This window comes from Trachypithecus francoisi, unplaced genomic scaffold (genome assembly GCF_009764315.1).
Source record: "Trachypithecus francoisi isolate TF-2019V2 unplaced genomic scaffold, Tfra_2.0 Lachesis_group1, whole genome shotgun sequence".
Classification (NCBI taxonomy): Eukaryota; Metazoa; Chordata; class Mammalia; order Primates; family Cercopithecidae; genus Trachypithecus; species Trachypithecus francoisi.
The window spans coordinates 5,122,266-5,149,014 of NW_022681454.1; the positions used below are offsets into that span (position 1 = coordinate 5,122,266).

The 26,749-nt window shown below is 49.6% G+C and overlaps 1 protein-coding gene across 6 annotated transcripts in view; it reads left to right on the forward strand.

Moving 5' to 3' along the window:
- The window catches only part of AFAP1 (actin filament associated protein 1), a 193,920-nt gene extending 167,608 nt beyond the window's left edge, over nt 1-26,312 (forward strand). For 4 of the 6 annotated variants that reach the window (XM_033213651.1, XM_033213657.1, XM_033213652.1 and 1 more), the window contains 4 exons: nt 2,450-2,614; nt 7,979-8,169; nt 12,013-12,177; nt 21,564-26,312. In XM_033213651.1, coding sequence (XP_033069542.1) covers nt 2,450-2,614; nt 7,979-8,169; nt 12,013-12,177; nt 21,564-21,590 — 548 coding nt within the window. In that variant the 3' untranslated portion in view covers nt 21,591-26,312. Of the gene's footprint in view, nt 1-2,449; nt 2,615-7,894; nt 8,170-12,012; nt 12,178-21,563 lie in introns of all 6 variants that reach the window. The other 2 variants (XM_033213654.1, XM_033213655.1) reach the window with 1 other exon arrangement.
- Nucleotides 26,313-26,749: the final 437 nt, after the last annotated feature.

A 26,749-nucleotide genomic window follows, 5' to 3' on the forward strand; every position in this document is an offset into this window, starting at 1 on the left:
TTTGTTTAATGTACTAACTTCCTTTGACCTTATCTGGCAAATTTTATTTCCCGAATGTATTGAGTGTATTTACTTTCACCTCTTCTTGTGTTGTTTCTTTGGGGAGGGGCAGATGGGGGAGAGGAGCAGCTCACACCCAGAAAGATTTATGAAAAGCAAAACCCGAATCCCACGGAGTCTCATTCGCCATGGTGTTTCTCTGTCGGTACCTGTGCTGACTTTATTTTCTAGATGATTTATTCCTTTATTTTATGAGACCTTCTGTAGGGAGTTTTTATTAACTTTGGTGACATCTAATGGTGACAAAAGAGAAAAATAATGGCATTCCGTGTTTTTGCTGAATCCAGCCACTTGCGTTATAGATGAGATGAGATTACATGGGGACCAAAAGATGTGGAGATTTATAGGTTATTGCATTGCGTTTGTTGGGAAAACCGCTTAGTTTAGAAATAAGTGAGTAGAATTTGGACTTGGCCCTGTTTGCAAAATATGTCATTATTTTAGCTGCGAACAGTGATCCTTTCGTTTCAGGTTGTTGAGTGCTTCGCCTCTCCTCAGGCTGCTGACCCTTTTGCTGTCATTCTGTGTATTTCTTTTGGTTAGGGGAAAATTGGCTGGGGAGTGATCACTTTTTATGCCTTCATAAATGCAGTATTTCATTGAAATTGTAATGGCTTACATTGCAAGAATTGGCAAATCCAGCATTTAGGACAGGTGCTAGAAGTGGCTCCCTGCTGTCCCTGAGTGGACAAGGCTCTGGGAATCACTTATCGCCGATATGGTAAGAATTGTCAGTCAGTGTCCACTACGTCAGGCATCATATTATTTTGTTATTTTTTCAGATATATGTTTCTGATTTAAAACACACACACACACATCTCATTTAAAACATGCAGATGTGCACACTCACGCACATGTGCACATGCATGCGCACATGTGCACACACGCACCTGTACACACGCATGTGCACGCACAGGATTCCTTCTCGTTTCTGCTTTAGGGAGGGTGAAGCTGAGCTTCTCTAGAGGTTACTTGCAGAGTCATGTAGCAAGGGAGGGTGGAGTGTGGTTTTCTAGCCACCTCCCTGAGTCCAGTGTTTTTATTCTTAACCATTATGCCACCCCTGTGGCTTAATGGAGTAGTTTCTAGCCTTGTGAGGGAGTCAGACACGTGGGGTGTGCGGTCAGGAAGGCCTGGGAGTTGCCATCAGGTGTGAGTGCTTGTTAGAAGCAACTGGGAGATCACGGAAGCTTTGAAATTGGTGATCCTCCATCTGAGTTTTGTTAGAACCTTCATTTCTTCCATGTGTCTTAACAAAGAGGTGTTGTCCTAAATTACTGTTATTAAAAGGCCAACATAATAAGAGGAAGAGAGCGTGGGGTCAGGTTTTGAAAGCTGTTTTCACGGTGATGTGATGTTGCCAAGTCTGTAAATTTCCCCTTCAGCTAGTTTCCTCTTCATTTATTCATTTTATAAAATAAGCATTTATGTATTGCCCATTTTTGTGTTTGTTCTAAGTGCTTTATAAATATTTAATCCTTGCAACCACTCAGTGAATTACTATCCCCATTTCACAGATAAGGGAAACTGAGGCACAGAGGGATTTTTGTGCCCTGTTCCAGGTCATGCAGCTACACGTACAAGCTGGGACTCCTTCCTAGATGGTCAGGCTCCAGATACTGCTCCTGGCTGCCTCTTCATGTATCTGCTGTTCATTTATTCACTAAACAAGCATTTATTGTGCCACACTCCGTGCCAGGTGCTGATCTCAGTGCTGGGGCTGTAGCAGCAATTCAGATGAATTCAGAGCCAGGCAGATGACGTGACCATAAGGAACAGATACTGCAGGGTTATGGAGGTGTTTGAAGACGTAGAGAAGGAAGCAGATTTCAGACATTATTTTTGATAGTAATAGACTCCTGTGCCTATTATAGACTGTTCCCACTCCACCTTGTTGAGATTAATTATAAGCCATGTGCCTCAAAGGGAAGCGAGTTAAAGGAATTTCCTAATATTCTGTTTTTGTTTTTAAAAGTTTGATTCAAAGAATATTGGAGAATTTGAACTAGTCGCTTTTCTGCTTAGTTCAAACCAGCCCTGTCCTTCTTATTGAATTAGCACAGTAACTGGCTTTGTGTTTGTTTACCGAGTTGGCTGATTAAACAGGTTTTTTGAGTTCCCCCATTGTCTGCTTGAATAAACCTAATGTTTTTTGACATGGGGTCTCACTGTCATCCAGGCTGGAACACAGTGCCAGAATCACAGTTCACTGCAGCCTCAAACTCCCAGGCTCAAGCGATTCTCCCACCTCAGCCTCCTGAGTAGCTGGGACTACAGTCATGTGCCACCACGCCTGGCTAATTTTGTATTTTTTGTAGAGAAGGGATCATTCCATGTTTCCCAGGCTAGTCAACCTAATTTTTAATTGCTGCCTTTTTTCCTTCTTGAGATGCTGCCCAGTACAAGTACGGCAAGAACCGGGTAGAAGCAGATGCCAAGCGGCTACAGACCAAAGAAGAGGAGCTGCTGAAGAGGAAAGAGGCCCTGCGGAATAGGCTGGCCCAGCTCCGCAAGGAAAGAAAAGACCTTCGAGCGGCCATTGAAGTGAACGCTGGTATGAAGGATGCGGGTGACTGCCCAGGGTGCATGTTTGTATTGGAGACTGGAGATTTCATGCTGCTTTGCCCAAAGGACCTGTTGCTCACCAAGGCTGTCATTTTATTTAGTAACAGTAGGCTATTTATTTGGTAAGAGTGGGTTATTTGGTAAGAATGGATGGGTTAGTTGGTGAGAGTGGGTTAGTTGGTGGGAGTGGATTAGTTGGTAAGAGTAGGTTATAGTAAGAGTGGGTGAGTTGGTGAGAGTGGGTTAATTGGTGAGAGTGGGTTAGTGAGAGTGGGTTATTTGGTGAGAGTGGGTTACTTGGTGAGAGTGGGCTAGTGGGTGAGAGTGGGTTAGTGGGTAAGAGTGGGTTAGTGGGTGAGAGTGGCTTAGTGGGTTAGAGTCGGTTAATGGGTGACAGTGGGTTAGTGGGTGAGTGGGTTAGCAAGAGTGGGTTAGTGAGTTAGTTGGTGAGAGTGGGTTAGTTGGTGAGTGGGTTAGTGGGTGAGAGTGGGTTAGCGGATGAGAGTGGGTTAGTGGGTGAGAGTGGCTTAGTGGATGAGAGTCGGTTAACGGGTGAGAGTGGGTTAGTTGGTGAGAGTGTGGGTTATTTGGTGAGAGTGGGTTAGTAAGAGTGGCTTAGTGGGTGAGAGTGGGTAAGAGTGGGTTAGTGGGTGAGAGTGGGTTAGTGGGTGAGAGTGAGTTGGTTGGTGAGAGTGGGTTAGTGGGTGACAGTGGGTTAGTAAGAGTGGGATAGTTGGTGAAAGTGGGTTGGTTAGTGAGAGTGGGTTAGTAAGAGTGCGTTAGTTGGTGTGAGTGGGTTAGTGGGTGTGAGTGGGTTAGTGGGCGAGAGTGGGTAAGAGTGAGTTAGTGGGTTATTTGGTGAGAGTGGGTGAGTGGGTGGGAGTAGGTTAGTTGATGAGAGTGGGTTAGTGAGTGAGTGGGTTAGTGGGCAAGAGTAAGAGTGGGTTAGTTGGTGTGAGTGCTTTAGTTGGTGAGAGTGGGTTAGTTGGTGAAAGTGGGTTAATTAGTAAGAGTGGGTTAGTTGGTGTGAGTGGGTTAGTGGGTTATTTGGTGAGAGTGGGTAAGAGTGGATTAGTGGGTAAGAATGGATTATTTGGTGAGAGTGAGTTAGTAAGAGTGGGTTAGTTAGTGTGAGTGGGTGAGAGTGGGTGAGTGGGTGAGAGTGGGCTAGTGGGTGAGAGTGGGTTAGTGGGTGAGAGTGGCTTAGTGGGTTAGAGTCAGTTAATGGGTGAGAGTGGGTTAGTTGGTGAGTGGGTTAGCAAGAGTGGGTTAGTTGGTGAGAGTGGGTTGGTGAGTGGGTTAGTGGGTGAGAGTGGGTTAGTTGGTTAGCGGATGAGAGTGGGTTGGTGAGAGTGGCTTAGTGGGTGAGAGTGGGTTAACGGGTGAGAGTGGGTTAGTTGGTGAGAGTGGGTTAGTGGGTGACAGTGGGTTAGTGGGTGACAGTGGGTTAGTAAGAGTGGGATAGTTGGTGAAAGTGGATTGGTAAGAGTGGGTTAGTAAGAGTGCGTTAGTTGGTGTGAGTGGGTTAGTGGGTTAATGGGTGAGAGTGGGTTAGCGGATGAGAGTGGGTGAGTTGGTGTGAGTGGGTTAGTGGGCGAGAGTGGGTTAGTGGGTGAGAGTGGGTTAGTGGGTTATTTGGTGAGAGTGGGTGGGAGTAGGTTAGTTGATGAGAGTGGGTTAGTGGGTTAGTAAGAGTGGGTTAGTTGGTGAGAGTGGGTTACTAAGAGTGGGTTAGTTGGTGAAAGTGGGTTTAATTAGTAAGAGTGGGTTAGTTGGTGTGAGTGGGTTAGTGGGTTATTTGGTGAGAGTGGGTAAGAGTGGGTTAGCGGGTAAGAGTGGATTATTTGGTGAGAGTGAGTAAGAGTGGGTTAGTGTGAGTGGGTGAGAGTGGGTTATTTGGTGAGAGTGGGTGAGTGGGTAGGAGTGGGTTGGTGAGAGTGGGCTGGTGAGAGTGGGTTAGTTGGTGAGAATGGGTAAGAGTGGGTTAGTTGGTGTGAGTGCGTTAGTGGGTGAGAGTGGGTTAGTGGGTTATTTGGTGAGAGTGGGGAAGAGTGGGTTAGTGGGTGAGAGTAAGAGTGGATTAGTTGGTGTGAGTGGGTTAGTGGGTGAGAGTGGGTTAGTGGTTAGTTGGTGTGAGTGGGTTAGTGGGTGAGAGTGGGTTAGTATGTTATTTGGTGAGAGTGGGTTAGTAAGAGTGGGTTAGTTGGTGTGAATGGGTTAGTAAGAGTGGGTTATTTGGTGAGAGTGGGTTAGTGGGTGACAGTAAGACTGGATGAGAGTAAGTGGGTTAGTGGGTGGGAGTGGGTGAGTGGGTGAGAGTGAGTTAGTAAGAGTGGGTTAGTTGGTGTGAGTGGGTTAGTGGGTTATTTGGTGAGAATGGGTTAGTCAGAGTGGGTCAGAGTGGATTATTTGGTGAGAGTGGGTTAGTGTGAGTGGGTTAGTTGGTGAGAGTAGGTTAGTGGGTGAGTGGGAGGTAGTGGGTTAGTGGGTGAGAGTGGGTTAGTGGTTTATTTGGTGAGAGTGGGTTAATAAGAGTGGGGTGAGAGTGGGTTAGTGCGTAAGTGTGGGTTAGTGGGTGAGAGTGGGTTAGTGGTTTATTTGGTGAGAGTGGGTTAATAAGAGTGGGTTAGTGGTTTATTTGGTGAGAGTGGGTTAGTGGGTTATCTGGTGAGAATGGGTAAGAGTGGGTCAGAGTGGATTATTTGGTGAGAGTGGGCTGGTGTGAGTGGGTGAGTGGGTTAGTGGTTTATTTGGTGAGAGTGGGTTAATAAGAGTGGGTTAGTTGGTGAGAGTGCTTTAGTTGGTGAGCGTGGGTTAGTGGGTTAGTAAGAGTAGGTCAGTTGGTGTGAGTGGGTTAGTTGGTAAGAGCACGTTACTTGGTGTGAGTGGGTTAGTTGGTGTTAGTGGGTGAGAGTGGGTTAATTAGTAAGAGTGGGTTAGTAAGTGGGTTACTTGGTGAGTGGGTGAGAGTGGGTTAGTGAGTGTGAGTGGGTTAGTGGGTTATTTGGTGAGAGTGGGTTAGTGGGTGACAGTAAGAGTGGGTGAGAGTGGGTTAGTTGGTGAAAGTGGGTTAGTTAAGAGTGGGTTAGTAAGAGTGGATTAGTTGGTGTGTGCGGGTTAGTGGGTTATTTGGTGAGCTTGGTGAGAGTGGGTTAGTTGGTAAGAGTGGGTTAGTGGGTGAGAGTGGGTTAGCAGGTGGGAGTGGGTGAGTGGGTGAGAGTGGGTGAGTGGGTGAGAGTGGGTAAGAGTGCGTTAGTTGGTGAAAGTGGGTAAGAGTGGGTTAGTAAGAGTGGGTAAGAGTGTATTAATTGGTGTGAGTGGGTTAGTGGGTGAGAGTGGGTTATTTGGTGAGAGTGGATTAATAAGAGTGGGTTAGTGGGTGAGAGTGGGTTATTTGGTGAGATTGGTGAGAGTGGGTTAGTTGGTAAGAGTGGGTTAGCAGGTGGGAGTGGGTGAGTGGGTGAGAGTGGGTAAGAGTGCATTAGTTGGTGAAAGTGGGTTAGTAAGAGTGGGTAAGAGTGTATTAGTTGGTGTGAGTGGGTTAGTGGGTGAGAGTGGGTTATTTGGTGAGATTGGTGAGAGTGGGTTAGTAAGAGTGGGTTAGTTGGTGTGAGTGGGTTAGTGGGTTATTTGGTGAGAGTAAGAGTGCGCTAGTGGGTGAGAGTGGGTTAGTGGGTGAGAGCGGGTTAGTAAGAGTGGGTTATTTCGTGACAGTGAGTTATTTGGTAAGAGTGGGTTATTTCACAGTGTTTCTTGGGGCTTGGAAACATTGCTGGTAACTGCAAGGCAGATGCCGGGGTGGTCAAACATGCGGCATGCAGGCGGAGGCCAGGGCCGGACCCACCACTGCTCCCCGAGGCAGGGGAGGTGATGGGGGACCTGTTCCGGCATCTGGCGCTGACTGGAGGATGGCCCCTGTATCCGCAGGGCTCAGTAGATTGTGGTCACTGTGTAGGAGGGATCAGCTGGATTTCTCCACGGAGGGTAGCCCACAGGGGGAGTGATACTCAGAAGTCCAGGCGAGGCAAGACATCTCTGCATGGGTAGAAGCCCCTCGTTTCTTGAGAAGGGAGAGGTGAGAGCAAGGCAACATCTGTCTTGGGATGCATCGGGGAAGAGGCCAAGCTAGTGGAATACAGACACCAGAGAGGGACTAAAAGTCAGGGCGCAGTCACCGGAACTGAGTCTGGAGCCAGAGCGGAACCCCTGGGCCAGGCGTGTGCGTTCCTGCTGGCGGGAGCTGGTGCTCAGCTCCTGACCCTGGGGTGGCACCGCTTACATACACATGGCCTCCCGTGCAGCTTGGTGCTTAGACTGTGGAAGACTGGCTCCTTAGATTGAAATTGTACTAGTCTGGGCTGGGACGGGTTCTTTAGATGCCGCAGAGGCCTGGGCGGTCCAGAGAGGAAGCTGCGGCCTTTCTGTGGCTCGCCGTGCAGGGAGGAGCTGACGCACACCCAACAGGCGATTACCAGCTCCAACCTTTCTGGACTTTGTGCCTCAATGATTTGATGAAGGGAAATGCTTTTGGAGTTTAGAGGAGGGAAGGCAGGTGTCCGCAGGGCAGGGCAGGCTGACCCAAAGGAGGAACCAGAATGAGGCCTGCAGCCTGAGGCCGACCCTACGGGAGGAGGCTGTGCCAGAGAATGGGGCGGGGCATGGAGTTTAACGGGACAGAAGTAGCATTTCTCCCGTGTTCCAAGCTTGCAGGATAGTGAAGATGCAGGAAGGCCAGGGGTGCTTTTGGCTTTGAAAAAGAGAACCTAGCCTGCTGGCCAGCACCGGCCCAGGCCCTGGGCACAAGTCCATTCACCTCTTGGGACTGGTGTTCTCATCTGTCCCGTGGGTGCGTCTTAGGTCCCTGCAGCAAACCTCAAATAAAATAAGTGAATGTACCTTAAAGAAACGTGTGCCATGTCTAGTAGAGATGGAAGCTGTGCTACTGTTCATTGCCTCGGGGCAAATAAGATGACTGAGGGATCAGTGGAGCATTAGGGAAGGACGGGGTTCACACCCCAATGCAGTGGCAGCTTCAGGAACTGTGGAGTTTAGGGTCCACGTTTCAAAATGAGAATACATTGAGTCCCAGAGCCAGGAGCTCCCAGCCTTGGTGAGAATCAGCGTCTCCCGTTGCCTGGTCCGAGCCTTCACAGCCGCAGCAAAGGGAAGTGGTTGGAGGAGGACTCTGGTCCCTTAGAGAACTGCTGAATTTAAGTTTTGCAACGAGGATCTAAGTCAGGGGAGCTGAACCTCAAACGTTTTGTGGAAGTTCTTTTTGGGGACCAGGTGCCTTCTCTGTTGTTTGGAGAACCTTTGCCGGCCGCGGGAGTGAGGGCATTTCTGGGGATTCCAGGCAGGAAGCCACAGGCGATTCTGGAGGAGAAGCTGAAGCAGCTGGAGGAGGAGTGCCGGCAGAAGGAGGCGGAGCGCGTCAGCCTGGAGCTGGAGCTGACGGAGGTCAAGGAGAGCCTGAAGAAAGCACTGGCGGGCGGAGTCACCCTGGGGCTGGCCATCGAGCCCAAGGCAGGAACATCGAATCCACAGGTGTGTGTCCTTCTGGCTCACCTTGGAGGCTGGCACGGCCTTGCATGACCAAGAGCCGGTGCACCCAGAAGAGAATGTGGAGTGGCTCTGGGGCGTAGCTTGCTTGTGGTCTCTTAGCGTGCCCAGCAGAAGACAGTTCATGTGTTAGCATCAGACACTTTCATCAGCTGGGCCTGTGTTCCCGACATGCTTTCTTACCTCTCGCTGAAATGTTAAAAGGCATGGAAACACTGAGTCTGTGCTTTTCCCCTTTGCACCATCTGTTTAGAACAGATCCAGTCCTCCTGTCTCTTCTGAACCAGGTCCTAATTTGACACCGGTTCATTAGATAGCCAGTCCTTATAGACCATTGAGCATGTCTGAGAGTTAAGCCAGGTGCTGGGGAAACTGAAGTGAATGGCGCGGTCTGTGTCCCCTTAGAATCGAACAGAACAAAGCGGTCTCCTCTTCCCTCGTGAGTCTTCCCCGCCCTGGTTCCTCTTCACTCATTCGGCGAGGTCGCTGAGAACTTAGATGTGTTTTCCACTTGGTCATTCTGTTGAGTCTCCTGTCTTGTGAGTTGGATGCCGTCACTCCCATTGCGTGAGGGAGGCACTGGGCCCAGAGGAGTAAACGCACCTGCAGGGCAGACAGAACAGGCAGCCGGTGAGGGTCGGCTGGACTTCGGCCCCTGTCCCAGCCGAAACACCATGGGTGCCCCTGGGTCCCCACCCACTGCGTCCTGAATGCTTCCCTTCTAGGTTCTTCTTTCCCAGCTCCTTGGTAAAATGCTGAGCCTGGTTGAACCCACCACTGCTCCACGTGAGCCTTGGGCAGGTTTGTGAGGAAGACTGACCCATTTATGGGTTGACAACAGCCCTGAGTTTCAGTCACCTGCTAGCCCCTGCCAGGCACCCCCCATACGGCCTGCTCTTCCTTACTCCCCCCTTCTATTCCGAGCCCCCCATCCCCGCACCAGGCTCCTGTGGCACCCCAGCCATCACCTCCAACCCAGAGGACAACCTCCCTCCTGCCTGCAGAGCTGAGCAAGCAGCGAGGTCACTGCTCTGTCCTCAAACCACAAACCCAGCCACTCGTGCACAGTTCTTTGGGGTGTTCAAGAGGCAGCTCTGGGGCCACACAGACCAGGGCTTAAAATCTCTTGACTTCTCTAGGCCCTGAGTTTTTCATCTGTAAAATGGAGAAAATAATAATGGCCGCTGCACAGGACTGTGTGTGCAGAGGCTTTTGGCACAGTGCTCACTGAAGCACCTGTGTTCGTTCACGTCTTCCCAAGCGTATACATGCATGCATTCATTCATTCACTCATCCAACAGTTGCTTGTTGATATCATTATATACATTATATATTACATAAAATCATATAAATTCAACAATTATTTATATGTTATATATAAAATACAATTATTTATGCGAGATACATACTATTTAATATATAAAGGTGTGTGTGTACACACATATGCATATGCTGTGTTCTTTCTTGAACTCCTGGGCTCAAGTGCTCCTCCCACCTCACCTCTTGAGTTGCTGTGGTTACCGGCGGGGGCCACTGTGCCCAGCCTGTGTTCTGTTCTCCCTCTGTGTGCTACAAACTACTCTAGGCCTGCAGTTGTGAACAAGATAGGTGAGAATCCCCGTTTCATGGAGCTTATATTCTTGTGAGGGAGGCAAACCAATAAAATACATTGGTGTCAGATGCGGACAGATCTGTGGCAACAGTGAAGTAGGGCTGAGGAGGAGGGGTGCAGGGGGATTTGGAATCCAAGGACCAGGAGGCCCCTTGGGTGTCCCTGGCCCCTATCCAGCATAAATGGGGTCAAGAACATGGTGGGTCAGGTGCAGTGAGAGTGGCAGTGAAGCTGTGGGCATTGGCTGGGATAGGGTGTCCCTGGCCCCTATCCAGCATAAATGGGGTCAAGAACATGGTGGGTCAGGTGCAGTGAGAGTGGCAGTGAAGCTGTGGGCATTGGCTGGGATAGGGCAGGGGTCTTCGCTTGCTTCATGGAGCCCCGTGCCCCTCCGTCTGTGGTGATCTGAGGCAGGAGTACACACAGTCCCCTATGCTGCTTGTCCTGTGTCCTGCATGGAGGGTGGTGGCAGTGCAGGAGTGCTCTGAGGAGCTGTCCCGCCCCGTCCTCTGGTCCTGTTTGAGTGGAGGGGCTGGGCTTCCTGGACTCTGGTCAGTGCCTCGATCCGACCCTTCCTGACTTCTAGACACCTGGGAGGAGCCTTCTCCTATATCTTCAGCTTTTCTGTCAGCTTTTTCCAAGCATTCAAGGTTCTCTAGTTGAATCCATCCTTAAAAAAAGAAGGTTCCGCCTGGCCTCCTGCTCCCCCTGGTGACTATCCCCTTGCCCTGTGTTCTTGACTTTCCTTCCAAGGTGAACTTTGGAGGCAGTTCTCCATGCTTGCAGTGTCCTCTGCCCCCCGACACCTCCACTTTCTGAGTGTGACTTCTCATTGCACCTGCTTTCGTCATGGTGGCCCCCGGCATTCCCATCCAGCAGACATGTTAGTCCTCACTCCCTGATCCGGTGACCTTCGGCACAGCTGCCCACTCTCTTCTGTGGTGGCTCCACGTTCTTCCACCCCCATCACCCGAGCTTCCCTCGGGCCCCTTTTCCAGCTCCTGCCTCGCCACCCCCCTCACTTTTCCTTTGGCCCAAGTATCCTTTGGGGGCCTGGGCCTGGCTTGCTGCCTCCGCTTCCCCCGTCCCAGTCCACTGTGCTTTGCAACTTCCCCTCTCTTTTGAGGGCGGATGTCCCTGGTGCCATCCTCTGTCCCAGCACCTGGGGAAGCAGTCTGCCCCGCTGCTGCCCAGACCGTGTCCTCGGGAGAGTGGCTTGTTCGGTGGACCCCTCTTGAGATGCAGGTCTTCGGGTCACCTGCCCCTTTGACTCACAGCCTGGCCTGGCCTCTGCCAGACAGAGATGTCCTCATCATCATTCCATTGTGTTCACTCACCACTACCCAGGCTTCCTCCCTGGCAGCCAGGGAGTGCCACCGCCTAAGTCAAGTTGGCTGCCTGGGGGTCGTGGTCAGTAAAGCCCACAGGGGACCCTGAGCTGCCCATTTTCCTGGTAATTGAAACACTGTTCTAAAACAGCGTGCCATATACCCTGAGCAATATTTTTTACATAACACATTTTGGCAGGAATCCTAGGAAGCGTCTCTTCCTTGGAGACTTCATTTGAGAGAAGGCTCAGCAGACTGGCATTTTTCCCCAGAGAGCGGTTTGGGATCCCATACGGAAGAGCCAGCGATGGGGGCCTTGGCAGCTCAGGACACATGTTGTTCTATTTTGAGTCTTCCTGAACACCTCCTCCTCTGGCATATGGAGCTGCCGTAAACACTCGGAAGGCCTCTGTGCTTCTGGTGCCTGCTTTTCTCCAGCGAGCCCCACTCAGTGGGGCTGCATCCCGGGAGCCAGTTCTGCCCTGAGTGCCGGCACTTTCTGCTACTTCAGCATCTCTAGGACACTGACCCCAGAAAAGCTCTGAAAACCATAGAGCCCTGCACAAAGGGACTGACTAGCCTGCGTGGAAGAGCCTCGCTTTGAGTGCAAAAGACTCAGGCAGGAATCCCACCCTCACCGCTTCCCAGGCATGGCTGGGAGTCGGAGCACCCCTTGGAGCCTCCGCCAGCCCCTCAGAGCCTCTGCTCCCTGGCTGTGAGTGTTGGGGGGGTCTGGGCTGAGGCGCTGACTGCCTGGCAGTCCTTCCTGCTGCTGCTATTTTTGCCCATTTCTAGAACTTACTTCTTCCTTGAAATAAATCATTTTCCTGCTGGATAATACCGGTGGCCTAGAAACCACTCCTCACATGGGGTTCTCTCTCTGTTAAGTCTCCAGTGTTCAGGCACCGGACCCTGGAGAACTCGCCTATCTCCAGCTGTGACACCAGTGACACCGAGGGCCCCGTGCCAGTGAACAGCGCGGCTGTCCTGAAGAAGAGCCAGGTGGCCCCGGGCAGCTCCCCCTGCCGAGGACATGTGCTGCGGAAGGCCAAGGTGAGCCCTGATTTCTGGGGGCACTAGTCCGGGGGTGTCCGGGTTCTTTAACCTCCCAGCATTCTCAGGTGTGAATAGGGAACCTATTCTTCTCCATCCACTTGGCACTCAGCCTTCAGTAGACATCTTGGAATGGGTGCTTATCGAGCTCTCACCACCCCGCAGATCCTGTTAGGAAGCGGGTTCTGAAAGGTGAACAGTGACCCAAAGGTGCTGACCATTTAGCCCCAGTGCCAACAGTCGGCTCCAGGGTCATCTCAGACTCAGGCAAGCCCTGGACTCCTCTGGACTAGTTTTCTCATTGGTGAGGTGGAGATTAGACCAGGCGACCCCTGAAGTCCTCTTCAGCACTTAGATGTGTGATTCTTTAGAAAAACAAAGAAAAAGATCTACCAGGCAAATGGAAAACAAAAAAAAAGCAGGGGTTGCAATCCTAGTCTCTGATAAACTTTAAACCATCAAAGATCAAAGGAGACAAAGAAGGCCATTACATAATGGTAAAGGGATCAATTCATCAGGAAGAGCTAACTATCCTACTAAATATATATGCACCCAACACAGGAGCACCCAGATTCATAAAGCAAGTCCTTAGAGACTTACAAAGAGACTTAGACTCCCATACAATAATAATGGGAGACTTCAACACCCCACTGTCAACATCAGACAGATCAACAAGACAGAAAGTCAACAAGGATATCCAGGAATTGAACTCATCTCTGCACCAAGCGGACCTAATAGACATCTATAGAACTCTCCACCCCAAATCAACAGAATATACATTCTTCTCAGCACCACATCGCACTTATTCCAAAATTGACCACATCATTGGAAGTAAAGCACTCCTCAGCAAATGTAAAAGAACAGAAATTATAACAAACTGTCTCTCAGACCACACTGCAATCAAACTAGAACTCAGGACTAAGAAACTCAATCAAAACCGCTCAACTACATGGAAACTGAACAACCTGATCCTGAATGACTGCTGGGTACATAACGAAATGAAGGCAGAAATAAAGATGTTCTTTGAAACCATTGAAAACAAAGATACAACATACCAGAATCTCTGGGACACATTTAACGCAGTGTGTAGAGGGAAATTTTTATAGCACTAAATGCCCACAAGAGAAAGCAGGAAAGATCTAAAATTGACACCCTAGCATCACAATTAAAAGAACCAGAGAAGCAAGAGCAAACACATTCAAAAGCTAGCAGAAGGCCGGGCGCAGTGGCTCAAGCCTGTAATCCCAGCACTTTGGGAGGCCGAGACGGGCGGATCACGAGGTCAGGAGATCGAGACCCTCCTGGCTAATACGGTGAAACCCCGTCTCTACTAAAAATACAAAAACTAGCCGGGCGAGGTGGCGGGCGCCTGTAGTCCCAGCTACTCGGGAGGCTGAGGCAGGAGAATGGCATAAACCCGGGAGGCGGAGCTTGCAGTGAGCTGAGATCCGGCCACTGCACTCCAGCCTGGGCGACAGAGCGAGACTCCGCCTCAAAAAAAAAAAAAAGCTAGCAGAAGACAAGAAAATAACTAAGATCAGAGCAGAACTGAAGGAGATAGAGACACAAAAAACCTTCCAAAAAATCAATGAATCCAGGAGTTGATTTTTTGAAAAGATCAACAAAATTGACAGACCGCTAGCAAGACTAATAAAGAAGAAAAGAGAGAGGAATCAAATAGATGCAATAAAAAATGATAAAGGGGATATCACCACTGACCCCACAGAAATACAAACTACCATCAGAGAATACTGTAAACACCTCTACGCAAATCAACTAGAAAACCTAGAAGAAATGGATAAATTCCTGGACACATACACTCACCTAAGACTAAACCAGGAAGAAGTTGAGTCCCTGAATAGACCAATAGCAGGCTCTGAAATTGAGGCAATAATTAATAGCCTACCAACCAGAAAAAGTCCAGGACCAGACGGATTCACAGCCGAATTCTACCAGAGGTACAAGGAGGAGTTGGTACCATTTCTTCTGAAACTATTCCAATCAATAGAAAAAGAGGGAACCTCCCTAACTCATTTTACGAGGCCAACATCATCCTGATACCAAAGCCTGACAGAGATATAACCAAAAAAGAGAATTTTAGACCAATATCCCTGATGAACATCCCTGATGCAAAAATCCTCAATAAAATACTGGCAAACCGAATCTAGCAGCACATCAAAAAGCTTATCCACCATGATCAAGTGGGCTTCATCACTTGGATGCAAGGCAGGTACAACATATGCAAATCAATAAACGTAATCCAGCATATAAACAGAACCAAAGACAAGAACCACATGATTATCTCAATAGATGCAGAAAAGGCCTTTGACAAAGTTCAACAGTCCTTCATGCTAAAAACTTTCAATAAATTTGGTATTGATGGAACATATCTCAAAATAATAAGAGCTATTTATGACAAAGCCAATATCATACTGAATGGGCAAAAACTGGAAAAATTCCCTTTGAAAACTGGCACAAGACAGGGATGCCCTCTCTCACCACTCCTATTCAACATAGTGTTGGAAGTTCTGGCTAGGGCAGTCAGGCAAGAGAAAGAAAGAAAGGGTATTCAGTCAGGAAAAGAAGAAGTCAAATTGTCCCTGTTTGCAGAAGACATGATTGTATATTTAGAAAACCCCATTGTCTCAGCCCAAAATCTCCTTAAGCTGATAAGCAACTTCAGCAAAGTCTCAGGATACAAAATCAATGTGCAAAAATCACAAGCATTCTTATACACCAGTAACAGACAAACAGAGAGCCAAATCATGAATGAACTCCCATTCACAATAGCTTCAAAGAGAATAAAATACCTAGGAATCCAACTTACAAGGGATGTAAAGGACCTCTTCAAGGAGAACTACAAACCACTGCTCAGTGAAGTAAAAGAGGACACAAACAAATGGAAGAACATACCATGCTCATGGATAGGAAGAATCAATATTGTGAAAATGGACATACTGCCCAAGGTAATTTATAGATTCAGTGCCATCCCCATTAAGCTACCAATGACTTTCTTCACAGAATTGGAAAAAACTGCTTTAAAGTTCATATGGAACCAAACAAGACCCCACATTGCCAAGGCAATCCTAAGCCAAAAGAACAAAGCTGGAGGCATCACGTTACCTGACTTCAAACTATACTACAAGGCTACAGTAACCAAAACAGCATGGTACTGGTACCAAAACAGATATATAGACCAGTGGAACAGAACAGAAACCTCAGAAATAATACCACACATCTACAGCCATCTGATCTTTGACAAACCTGACAAAAACAATAAATGGGGAAAGGATTCCCTATTTAATAAATGGTGCTGGGAAAATTGGCTAGCCATAAGTAGAAAGCTGAAACTGGATCCTTTCCTTACTCCTTATACGAAAATTAACTCAAGATGGATTAGAGACTTAAATGTTAGACCCAAAACCATAAAAACCCTAGAAGAAAACCTAGGTTATACCATTCAGGACATAGGCATGGGCAAGGACTTCATGTCTAAAACACCAAAAGCAACGGCAACAAAAGCCAAAATTGACAAATGGGATCTAATTAAACTAAAGAGCTTCTGCACAGCAAAAGAAACTACCATCAGAGTGAACAGGCAACCTACAGAATGAGAGAAAATTTTTGCAATCTACTCATCTGACAGAGGGCTAATATCCAGAACCTACAAAGAACTCAAACAAATTTAGAAGAAAAAAGGAAACAACCCTATCAAAAAGTAGGCAAAGGATATGAACAGACACTTCTCAAAAGAAGACATTCATACAGCCAACAGACACATGAAAAAATGCTCATCATCACTCACCATCAGAGAAATGCAAATCAAAACCACAATGAGATGCCATCTCACACCAGTTAGAATGGCAATCATTAAAAAATCAGGAAACAGGTGCTGGAGAGGCTGTGGAGAAATAGGAACACTCTTACACGGTTGGTGGGACTGTAAGCTAGTTCAACCATTGTGGAAAACAGTGTGGCGATTCCTCAAGGATCTAGAACTAGAAATACCATTTGACCCAGCCATCCCATTACTGGGGATATACCCAAAGGATTATAGACTTATAATGCTGCTATAAAGACATATGCACACGTATGTTTATTGCGGCACTATTCACAATAGCAAAGACTTGGAGTCAACCCAAATGTCCATCAATGACAGACTGGTCCCTTAAGAAAATGCGGCACATATATACCACGGAATACTATGCAGCCATAAAAAAGGATGAGTTTGTGTCCTTTGTAGGGACATGGATGCAGCTGGAAACCATCATTCTCAGCAAACTGTTGCAAGAACAGAAAACCAAATACCACATGTTCTCACTCATAGGTGGGAATTGAACAATGAGAACACTTGGACACAGGAAGGGGAACATCACACACCGGGTCCTATTGTGGGGAGGGGGGAGGGGAAGGGGGGGAGGTATAGCATTAGGAGATATACCTAATGTAAATGACAAGTTAATGGGTGCAGCACACCAACATGGCACATGTATACCTATGTAACAAACCTGCATGTTGTGCACATGTACCCTAGAACTTAACGTATTATTAAAAAAAAAAAAAAAGAGTCCAGGAATAAACTTGCCTCTAGCCCCCTCCCCAGCACCGCCAGCTGCGTGAATCAGGCTCTGAGGGCCTCGGAGGAACCTCTTTAGTCCCTTCTGAGGCAGCGTCCAGTCTTCTCATGGGATTAGCCACTAGCAAGTTTTGATGCTAAACTTTAAAACCTCAGAAATTTTTAAAACACAGTAGTTGATCAAAGCAAACGGGTCCTGGCTGCAGCAGCAGAAAGTGCTGTGTGTGTGAAAGCGCACTGCTTATGATGGCGTGAGCTGGGGAGCCATAGGAGTGTGGTTTGCCCCACCCCGAGGGGCTGGAACGCAGGAGCCCTCCCTGTACCGGCTCTGTGGGTTCCTCTCACTGCCGGAATTAACTTTTCTTTTTTTTTCTTTCTTAAGGCAGGGCCTCACTCTGTGGCCCAGGCTGAGTACAATGGTGCCATCACAGCCTTGATCTCCTGGGCTCAGTTGATCCTCCCACCTCAGCCTCCCAAGTAGCTGAGACTACAGGTGTACACCAATATGCCCAGCTAATTTATTGTATTCTTTGTAGAGATGAGGTTTGGCAGTATCGCCCAGGCTAGTGGTGAACTCCTGGGCTCGGGTGATCCTCCTACCTCCCGAGTGCTGGATTACAGGCGTGAGCCGCTGCGCCCAGCCGGCCATTCTTTGCAGCTTTTGGAGCCCACTCTGAGTTGGCAGGAATAGGTATTTCCTGCGAGATGGGAATATGAGTACCGCCAGGTTTGCTCACAGGAGGGCCCCTAAGAAACATGGTTGTCCCATTGGCCGGGCGCGGTGGCTCAAGCCTGTAATCCCAGCACTTTGGGAGGCCGAGACGGGCGGATCACGAGGTCAGGAGATCGAGACCATCCTGGCTAATACGGTGAAACCCTGTCTCTACTAAAAAAAAAATACAAAAAACTAGCCGGGCGAGGTGGTGGGCGCCTGTAGTCCCAGCTACTCGGGAGGCTGAGGCAGGAGAATGGCGTGAACCCGGGAGGCGGAGCTTGCAGTGAGCTGAGATCCGGCCACTGCACTCCAGCCTGGGCGACAGAGCCAGACTCCGTCTCAAAAAAAAAAAAAAAAAAGAAACATGGTTGTCCCCAGCTGTCCCCCAGAATAGCGGTCCTCCATAGCAGATCCATGTACTGAAGACCGTGTGTGTTGGTGAGTCTGGGGAAGGGAGGAATGGCTGACTGTCATCTCCATTGCGTTTCTTCGTATTTGCCAAGTGTTCTCAGCTGGTGAGCACTGGGCTCGCTGATGGAGGAATATGTTTTGCCTGGGGGGTGTTTAGAACTGAGCTGCCCAATGACATCCCGCCAAGGACCTGCAGATGAGAGATGCTGTAAATGGACTTCATCTATTTGGTTTCTTTATCATCAAAGAAATTGGACTGAAAATTCTGTGGTCCCGACCCTCGAAAGGGCTCCTGTCACTGCGTGTGCTTCCATCATGCAGAGGTTCAGGCGCCCCCTCCCTTCTGCTCCCTCTCGGTGAATGGGAAGCGAGTGATCCTGGGCCACCTCGGATGCACAGCCAGCTGTCCAGACGGGTTCCCACTGACAGGTCCAGAAAACAGCGGAAGCCTCTCTCATCCCTCCAGCTGAGGATCTTGTTGCAGAAGTCGGAAGGGGATGGACTGAGCAGGGTTTCCCAGGATTTCTGAGAACAGTGACAAGGGACCCCCGGTTGGAGGTGGGGATTGTGGTGGAGCCTGTAGACGCTGAGAACATGAATGCATTTGGGTATCGTAAACTTGTCATCTGCCTCCTGCCTTTTTCTGAGGACCAAGGGGTCTGACGTATTCTGGATGTGGGAAGCACTGCCCAGCTGCAGTATTCCTGAAATACCTTCCAGCTCTCGGTGAGGAGCACTGAGCAGAGAGAGGGTTCCAGAAAGTCAGACGGCTTCCAGTCCCATGCCCCAGGGCTTCCTGGCTCAGAACCACCCACCAGGCACAGCTCCAGGCTAGGTGTCCCTTCCCTTCATCTGGGCAGGCCATGTGCCAAGGGACATGCACCTGGAGATTCTGTTTCCTGCCCTGCTCTGAGTTGAGCAGTCTACGGGTTCTCATCCTGTCACTTATTCTGTGGCCAGTGTGACCTGGGCTTGGAAATGTCACTGTTTCCTAGACTTGTTTGCTAAACATATGTGGCACCATGTGCAGGTAACATGGGGTCTTCCCTCTCTCAAACCCCCACTGACTGCCTGGGAGGAAATGGGGGATGTGTACAACAGAGCACTGCCCTTGAGCGCCGACCTCGTGACCTTGTCCCGTGGGCCTCTTCTCTGCTTACAACAGCCCACATAGCTATCCCAGGGAGGCTGCTGAAGGGGCAAGTAGGCATGAGGCGTACCCAGCTAACCATCCTCCCCTCTGCAGAACAGTTCCGCCAAGAGTCAGAGTGCCTCAACATCGCTGTGGTTTGGTGTTTATTTCTGCCAGATTTGCTAGCATTGTGCATTTAACCATGAGTTGAACTTGAGCTCTTGATTGAGAAAAGGTGAGAAACTGTTCATTGTATGCAGCATGCAGAGACGTGCAGTGTACTCATGACCCAGTTAATGAGCCCCTGGAAACAGAGTAGGAGTCAGGCATCTGCATCCCGCCACAGGATCACCGGGCACAGAGAAGAAAGCCCGTCTTTGGTGGCCAGGCTTATGGTGTGCCAGGTGCTGTGGTCGGGGCTTTCACAGAGCTTTTCTCCTTTGATCTTCCCAATTGCACTTTGAAGTCTTTGGTGGGACTCACGTTGTACCAAGGCTCAGAGAGATGAAGCAACTTCCAACCCCCCCACAGTGGCTGAGGCACAGAAAGTCTGGGCCTGGCATCTCTGCCTTCTGCTGTCCTCCTCCAGAGCCATCCATGCCAGGGAACGGAGGGCCTCTGTCCTGCATGGTGTCTGCTGCTGCTCTGACCTGTGTCTGCTCTTTTGCCTCCTCTTTCTGGAACTCAATCCCATGACCAAACCCCATTTCAAATCCCCCCATTTCAAATCCACATAGCTCCAGAGACCAGGAGTAGCCCAGGCTTCTGCCTCTGTGCAGCTGCACTGGGTGTGGAGGACCCAAAGATGAGTGGCTGGAAAGGAAGAAGTGAGGAAGAACATGGAGGGTGTGTATCCGATAGGGAGGGGCAGGTACATTTATTGCTGTGACATGGCTTGTTGAAAAGCACAGAAACTGCACAGAAGATGGGAGCATTGCCTCCCTGAGTCAGGGCAGGAAGGGGCACAGGGTGGGGGGGAATCACTGAAGCCTAGTCCTCAGGATGCATGAGGCTGGCCAGGTGATGTCAGGTGGAGAACGGGCATGGGTGTGTGTAGAGAAGCAGATGTGAAAGCCATAGTGTGGCCTGTTGGGAGGCAGCAGGGCAAAGTGGAGATGGGAGGCCTTTCCTGTGGAACGGTGGTTTGGGGGCCCAGCTTCATCACTTTGGACGTAAGGCAAGTCATTAAGCCTCTGTCTCCTTATCGATCGATTGAGACAGGGTCTTGCTCTGTTGACCAGGCTCAAGTGCAGTGACGGTCATGGCTCACTGCAACCTCAAACTCCCGGGCTCAAGCAATCCTCTCACCTCAGCCTACCGATTAGCTGCGACTACGGGTGTGCGCCACCACACCCAGCTAATTTTTGTATTTTTTGTAGAGTTGGGGTCTCCCTGTGTTGCTCAGGCTGGTGTCATGCAATCCTCCCACCTCACTCAGCCCCTCCAAGTGCTGGGGTTCCAGGCATGAGCCCCGCAGCTACCTGTCTCCTCACTTATGAAGTGGGAGTACTGTCCACCTTGCAGGACTGTCATCAGACCAGACACAGCCGTACCCAGTGCATAGCACAGTGCCTGCCCGGTGCCCACTGTCCCTGCTCTCGCTTTGCTGGCACTGCGTAGACCACAGCCATCCGCAACCAGCACTCAGGGCCTGTGGATGGAACAAGTCCAGCTGCTCCACTGACTGGAGTTAAGCATCCACGCATTTTTTAAAAAAACATTTTTTTATTATGGTAAAATAAACACAATGTAAAATTGACCATTTAAAGCATTTTTAAGTCTATAGTTCAGTGGCATTAAGCACATTCCCATTGTTGCACAGCCATCACCACCATCCTTCTCCAGAACTTTCTCATCTTCCCAAACTGAAGCTCTGTCTCCATTAAACACTAACTCCCCAGTCCCCCCACCCCAGCCCTCGATACCTACTATTCTACTTCCTTTTTTGTTTTTGTATTTTTTGAAATAGAGATGAGGTCTCGTTATGTTGCCCAGGCGGGTCTCAAAACTAGCCTCACACCATCCTCCTGTCTGTGCCTCCCACAGTACTGGGATTCCAGGTGTGAGCCACTGCACGTGGCCCACTTTCTGTCCTGGTTAGACTTTTCCAGGTCCCTCACGTAAGTGAAATCATTACAGGATTTATCCTTTGGTCACTGGCTTGTTTCTGATCATGTCCTCGAGGTTCATCCAGGCTGCAGCATGTGTCAGAAGCGCTTCCTTTTTAAGGCTGAATATGTGGTGGTGTCTGCACTCGCCATGTCTTATGTGTCTCTCCATTGGCGGATATTGGGTTGCCTCCACCTCCTGTCTAGTGTGAGTCATGCTGCTGTGAACGGGGTGTGTGGTATCTGCTGGAGACCATGCTCTCCATTCTGATAGGTAAATACCTAGCGGTGGAATTGCCGGGTCATTGGTCATTGATTCTGTTTAGCTTTCTGCAGTAGCCGAGCACCCACCTGCTCTGAGTTGAATGTGGATGGTGGCGTGGCTTGTCCCACTCAGCCTGATGCTCTTGCCCTGTCGACTTACAAGACTTTCCTTTTCTCTAGGAATGGGAATTGAAGAACGGGACATAGGGGACAGCAGGACTGCTCCAGCCTCAGAGACTGCACACCCCCTTGCCCGTGTCCTCATCTGTGTGACGGCAGGAAGCTCTGCCCAGAGTGGCCTCAGCTGCGCGACTCCAGAGGCTTCAGGACCGAGCTCTGAGGCCAGCGCCTCTCACCCAGGCCCACTTGCATTCCTTCTACTGTATACTGGCGCCTTTAAAAAAGATGTACTTGTAAGAGTTTGGTCCCTAACTTTGTTAAAAAACAAAAAAAAAGTGATGGAAAGGTGTTTGAAAGGATGCTATCAGGCAAAGTGACATCTTTCTAACCAGTTAAGCCATTGCTTTCACCGATTCCAGCCCAGCCCTGGACTGAGGATGGATGGTTCTGTGAGCCCTCAAGTGAAACCTTTCGACGGGGAAGAGCTTGGATCCCCGGCTGCCCCGGGCATGAGTGTGGCTGGCGCCTGGGCACTGGGCTCGCCTTGCACACCCACCGGGAGGGCCAGGGGCTTACGCAGCCCTGACGTGGACTCTGTGTCTCGGCGTACCCTCCCCACGTGCCCATCCCCCTCGTCTGATATCAGAGGTAAAGGCATGAGAAAATCACGCTGTGAAACATTTTTTACCTTTTATTATTTTTTGGACAGATGCTTTTGTCACCAAGACACGAAAAGCTGCCATTCTTCTTAACCTGTTTTTTAAGAAATTTTTTTGTTGTGTGTCACACTTAGATCTAAGGATTTTTCAGAGGTTCCTTATTTTATTATTTGTGCTACTTTTGACAGGTAGCGGGAGGGTTTTAATCCTTCACTAACAGTGTGCCCTCCTCCCCCTTGGGCTGGCATCCCCAGCCCTTAATCCACATCGGAGCCGGCAGGTGCTCCTCCCACCAGGAGCCTTTGGGGGCAGGGGCTGGCTCCTCGCCACTGTATAGAATGTTTACTGCTGCATGGGGCCAGAGCAGTCCTTTGAAAGGGAGGCAAGTTCTGGAACTTGTTCCCTCATGGAACTATAACACCTTAGAGCATGAGGCAGGAATTCCAGGCCCTCCTGCCCCTCCCTCTCCCTTCCTCCAGCTTGTCAAGTTAAACCACTAAGGTGTGGGTGGGCCCGCCTCTCCTGAGTGGGTTGGGTATGGGTGGGGCCTCTTTCCCAGCTTTCTTACTTGCCTTCTGTGCAATATCGCTTGGAGAATTCAGATGCCTAAGGCATAAAGGAAAAAAAACAGAGTTCATGGTTTGAGCTGGTATCTACTCCCTGGGTTTAAAAATCAGATTTAACTTCTTGGTCTCCTGGAGGCCGCTGTCAGGAATTCTCCATTACGGGAAGACGCAGTCACTGATGACAAAATAAGTCGCCCCTGAAAGCCTCCGCAGGCGGATTCACGGAGACCAGTCCCAGCAGCGACCGCCCCTTCCCTGAGCAGAGAATAGAGAGGTGTCACACTTGGTGCAAGCCTTCTGTCCAGTGTCCAGAATATCCTTTATCACGCAGAGGAAGAGACTGCAGGAAAACACTGACAATGAGTTTCCCCCAGATATGCTTTCACAGCGCCAGCCATGTGGCACACGGGACTTTACGGTTACGATTCATGTTTAAGGTCGTGGCGCTTGAGGCCTGCAGGGGCCACGTTGGATTACGCGAGTGGGAAAGTGGTCTCCCTGTGTATAAGAAAGTTTTACAAGAATTGGAAGCTGCTGGAGTCCACCTGAAACTTGAATTGATCGCAAAGCCATCTGCCGGGAGCGTTTTGGGTTCCTGAGCCGTCAGCCGGCGTTCCCCCTCTGACGCGCGTTCCTCCCGGCCTAGTCCGTGGAGGCCCATGACACCAGCATCCGTGATGCCAGCTTCCCACTAGGACATCCAGGCAGGTTGGGCGGGGACGCCACACGTCTCAGGGCTGGTCCGCTGCGTTGCCATAGAGGAGCCCTCCCTCCGGTGGGGACTTCCCACCACTGCAGGCAGCTGGGACCACTTCGTATCACGCAGAATGCATTTTCCGTAAAGGGAAAAACGTTTGCTCCCCCATAGGTTTTGCTGCCTTCGGGTCAGAGAGTTTACCCAGCTGAGACTCTTGGGTTGTTCTGATTGGGAGCCTGCTCTACCGAAGAGAACTGTGCGAGGTTTTGGTGGTTAGTAGAAGTGGGAGATGGCCAGCCTGAGGTCTCAGTCCTGGCCCAGCACAGGGGGGCAGCGGCGAGCCGGCAGGTGAGGCGTGAGCGGCACACGGTGTGTCACATGGGCCTGAGCCATCACCCGCCAGCTTCCTCACCAGGTAAGGAGGCCCCAGAACCTGAGCAGGGACTTGCCCAAGGGCACAGCTGATTGGTGCTCGACTCCCAGCATGCACATTTTGTTTTAAAAACCCAGGTTTGTAATTCACTGCCACAACCATAAGCCTTTTAAAGAGGAGGCAAACTTTCACGAATCCCACTGTGGTCCATGGAGCCTTTCAAAACGGGTGCCCTGGAAGAGGGCCCTGACATTGGATTCCCTCGATGCCAGATACGCCCTTGAAATTTCGCATTTGATCAGAAAGTTTAAAGCATTTACTTCAGAATAAGTTATTTATTTGTATATGTTCAATAGTTTTTAATTTATAGCTGTACATATTAGACACACACGAGCCATCTTGCCAGAATTCTGACAGTGATCTTATTTTATCACCCTCCTAAAACATGCCCCAGGAACAAGCACCCCTTGCCTCTGTGGCAGCTGCGAGTGTGTCTGATTTCATAATGAAGGCAGGCTGCGGGGGCAAGAGGCCCGACAGGCAGGCCAGGGTCCCCGGAGAAGCCACGATGAGGTGTGCAAAGGCCGGACAGGCAGGCCAGGGTCCCCGGAGAAGCCAGGATGAGGGGTGCAGAGGCCCGACAGGCAGGCCATGGCTCCCTCTTCCCAGAATCTGGGGGAAACTAGGGCAAGGCCTATCTGTCTGCAAGGCCAGTAGCTCCCTCCCTCGGCTTCTAGAGTCCGCGGCGGTTGCAGGGTAACCAGTGTGGGTCTGCTGAGTCACCCCAGGCACCAGACTTGACCCAGGAGCACGGGCCACTGTCCATGGGGCCTTCCCTTGAGACCTTCCCTTGGGGCTGGCAGGTGGCCATTTACCAGCTGGGTCAGTCCCGTCTCACTCTCTGTGCCTGTGCCCTGGCGTGGCCAGGCCTCACCTTCCCCTGTATCTTACTCGTCCCAAAGTTATTATTGGCCATTTCTAAATAGACAAAACTACCCTAAAAGGTGGAGATTTACTCCTTTTGAAAAGTCTGTTTCAAAAAGTCTGTCCTCAGCTCTGGAGGCCACCCCCAGGAAGGAGTTTGAGATTCCTTATCATTATGGCCACAATTTGGCACTTGTGCACGGGATTCAAAGGGCAGTGTTGAAGCTAGGGTTAGGTGTAGGGTTGTGGGCAAAACTCCCTTGTTGGTGGCCACACCTTACCTTTCCAAGGAGGCTGTTTACTCACCCACTATTTGGGGGGATGTAAATTTTGCCCACAGACTTTGCTACCCAGGTGAGGTGCTCTGTTCATGCCCCAAACTCATGTCATTTGACACCATCCAAGGATGGGTAGCCTGTAGTGTGGCCGGTGACCCGCATCTAGAGAAAAGGCGCCTCATGCCACAGGGCAGGGCGACATCCTGAGCTCACAGGTGGCCCCTGCAGTCAGGTGGATGTCCATGCTTGAAACAGCCTGTTCTGGGAGCACAGCCCTGGAGGTCTCCAGGTGTCAGGGTGGGCTGGCAGGGTGCCCTGCAGCTTACATAAAGGTCGTGGCAATACTTCCATGTGAAATTATTGCCTTCCTCTTACTTTTACCAAAATAATTTTCTAATGGGAACAGTAACTTCAAGTTCATGACATAGTTTGAAGGAGGATAATTCATTTTTTCCTGGTTGTCACTGTTTTATCCCCATGATGGGCTGGGCTCATACTGTGAAACAAACTAAAGTGAAACCAAAACATTCCTGCCGTCAACACGTGGCACAGCACCATGGAAACAGCAAAGCCACCTCTGTTCGTGAGTCCCCAAGCCATAGCAGGCCACTGCATCGTCTGTAAAGGGAAGGAAACTGCGCCTGGGAAGGGTGGGCTTCAGACGCGTCCTTCTGCCCGCAGTTCATGAACTAGTTCCAGCTTTGGTCTTCCGGAAAAATCTCAGCTTCACCGTGCACAAGTATTACCCAGTCTTTTTAGTGTAGCCATGGAAGATACTTTCAAAAGGAGATCTTCAGATCATCCTTCTTAGGGACCAAAGGTGTTTTTAATGAGATAATCTTTTTGATTTTCTAACAAGAAAGGAAATACTTTAAATTTTAACATCAACTTTTAAATGATACTCAGAATTAATTGACCACGGCGATAGGTTGTAAAATGTTTTCATATTAAGAATGTAATTATTTCCTGATTGTATTTTTTAAAAGCGAAAGTCCTATTTAAAATTCTCTTTGAAAGAAACAGGCAAAGAAACAGCAAAGTTTTTTTAAAGTAAATATGTTGGTAGTGCCCATTTTAAACGACTGTAAATATAGTTTCCCTGTTTCTCAATGTATTTAATTCATAAAGTAAAAATTTTATGAAAAGCAACTTGCAAGGAAAATCCTAGTTTTCAGTCCACTCGCCCCATTTTGTAGCAGCTTCACTGAATTTCCTGCTTTCCCGGTTGATTTTTCTACTGTTTCACGTGGTGTAACCCTAGACTGGCGCCCTTGGCGTGCACCTTTGTGTATGAATAAACTTCTCTCTGCGAGCCCCAGTGTCTTGACTGCCCTTGGTGTGTGCTGCAGACTGAGAAGTGGCTGCGTTTCCCGAAGTCTTTGCTGTCAAGTGGGTGGGGGGGCGTCTCTCGCTGACCCTGGGCCACCTACGGAGGGGAGAGGGGTCAGGAGTGACACGTGGAGGGAAGAAGCAGGCAGATGAAGGAACCGTGGTTTGAATTAAAAAGTAGTTTTGAGTCCACAGACCTGAACATCCAGTTCAAGAGACATGTGCACCCGCGGTGAGGCCGACTCTGTAGCAGGTGCTGGAAATAGAATTGGGTCAGCCACAACTCCAGCCCTCAGGGAGCTTGCTCCAGGCAAGACGACACGGAAAGAGATCCCGGGTGCGTCTTTTGTGTAGAGGACTGCATGAAGATTTCTGGAATCACAGCGCTGTTAAGTTTGAGGCTGTTGGGTAGGGTTTTTA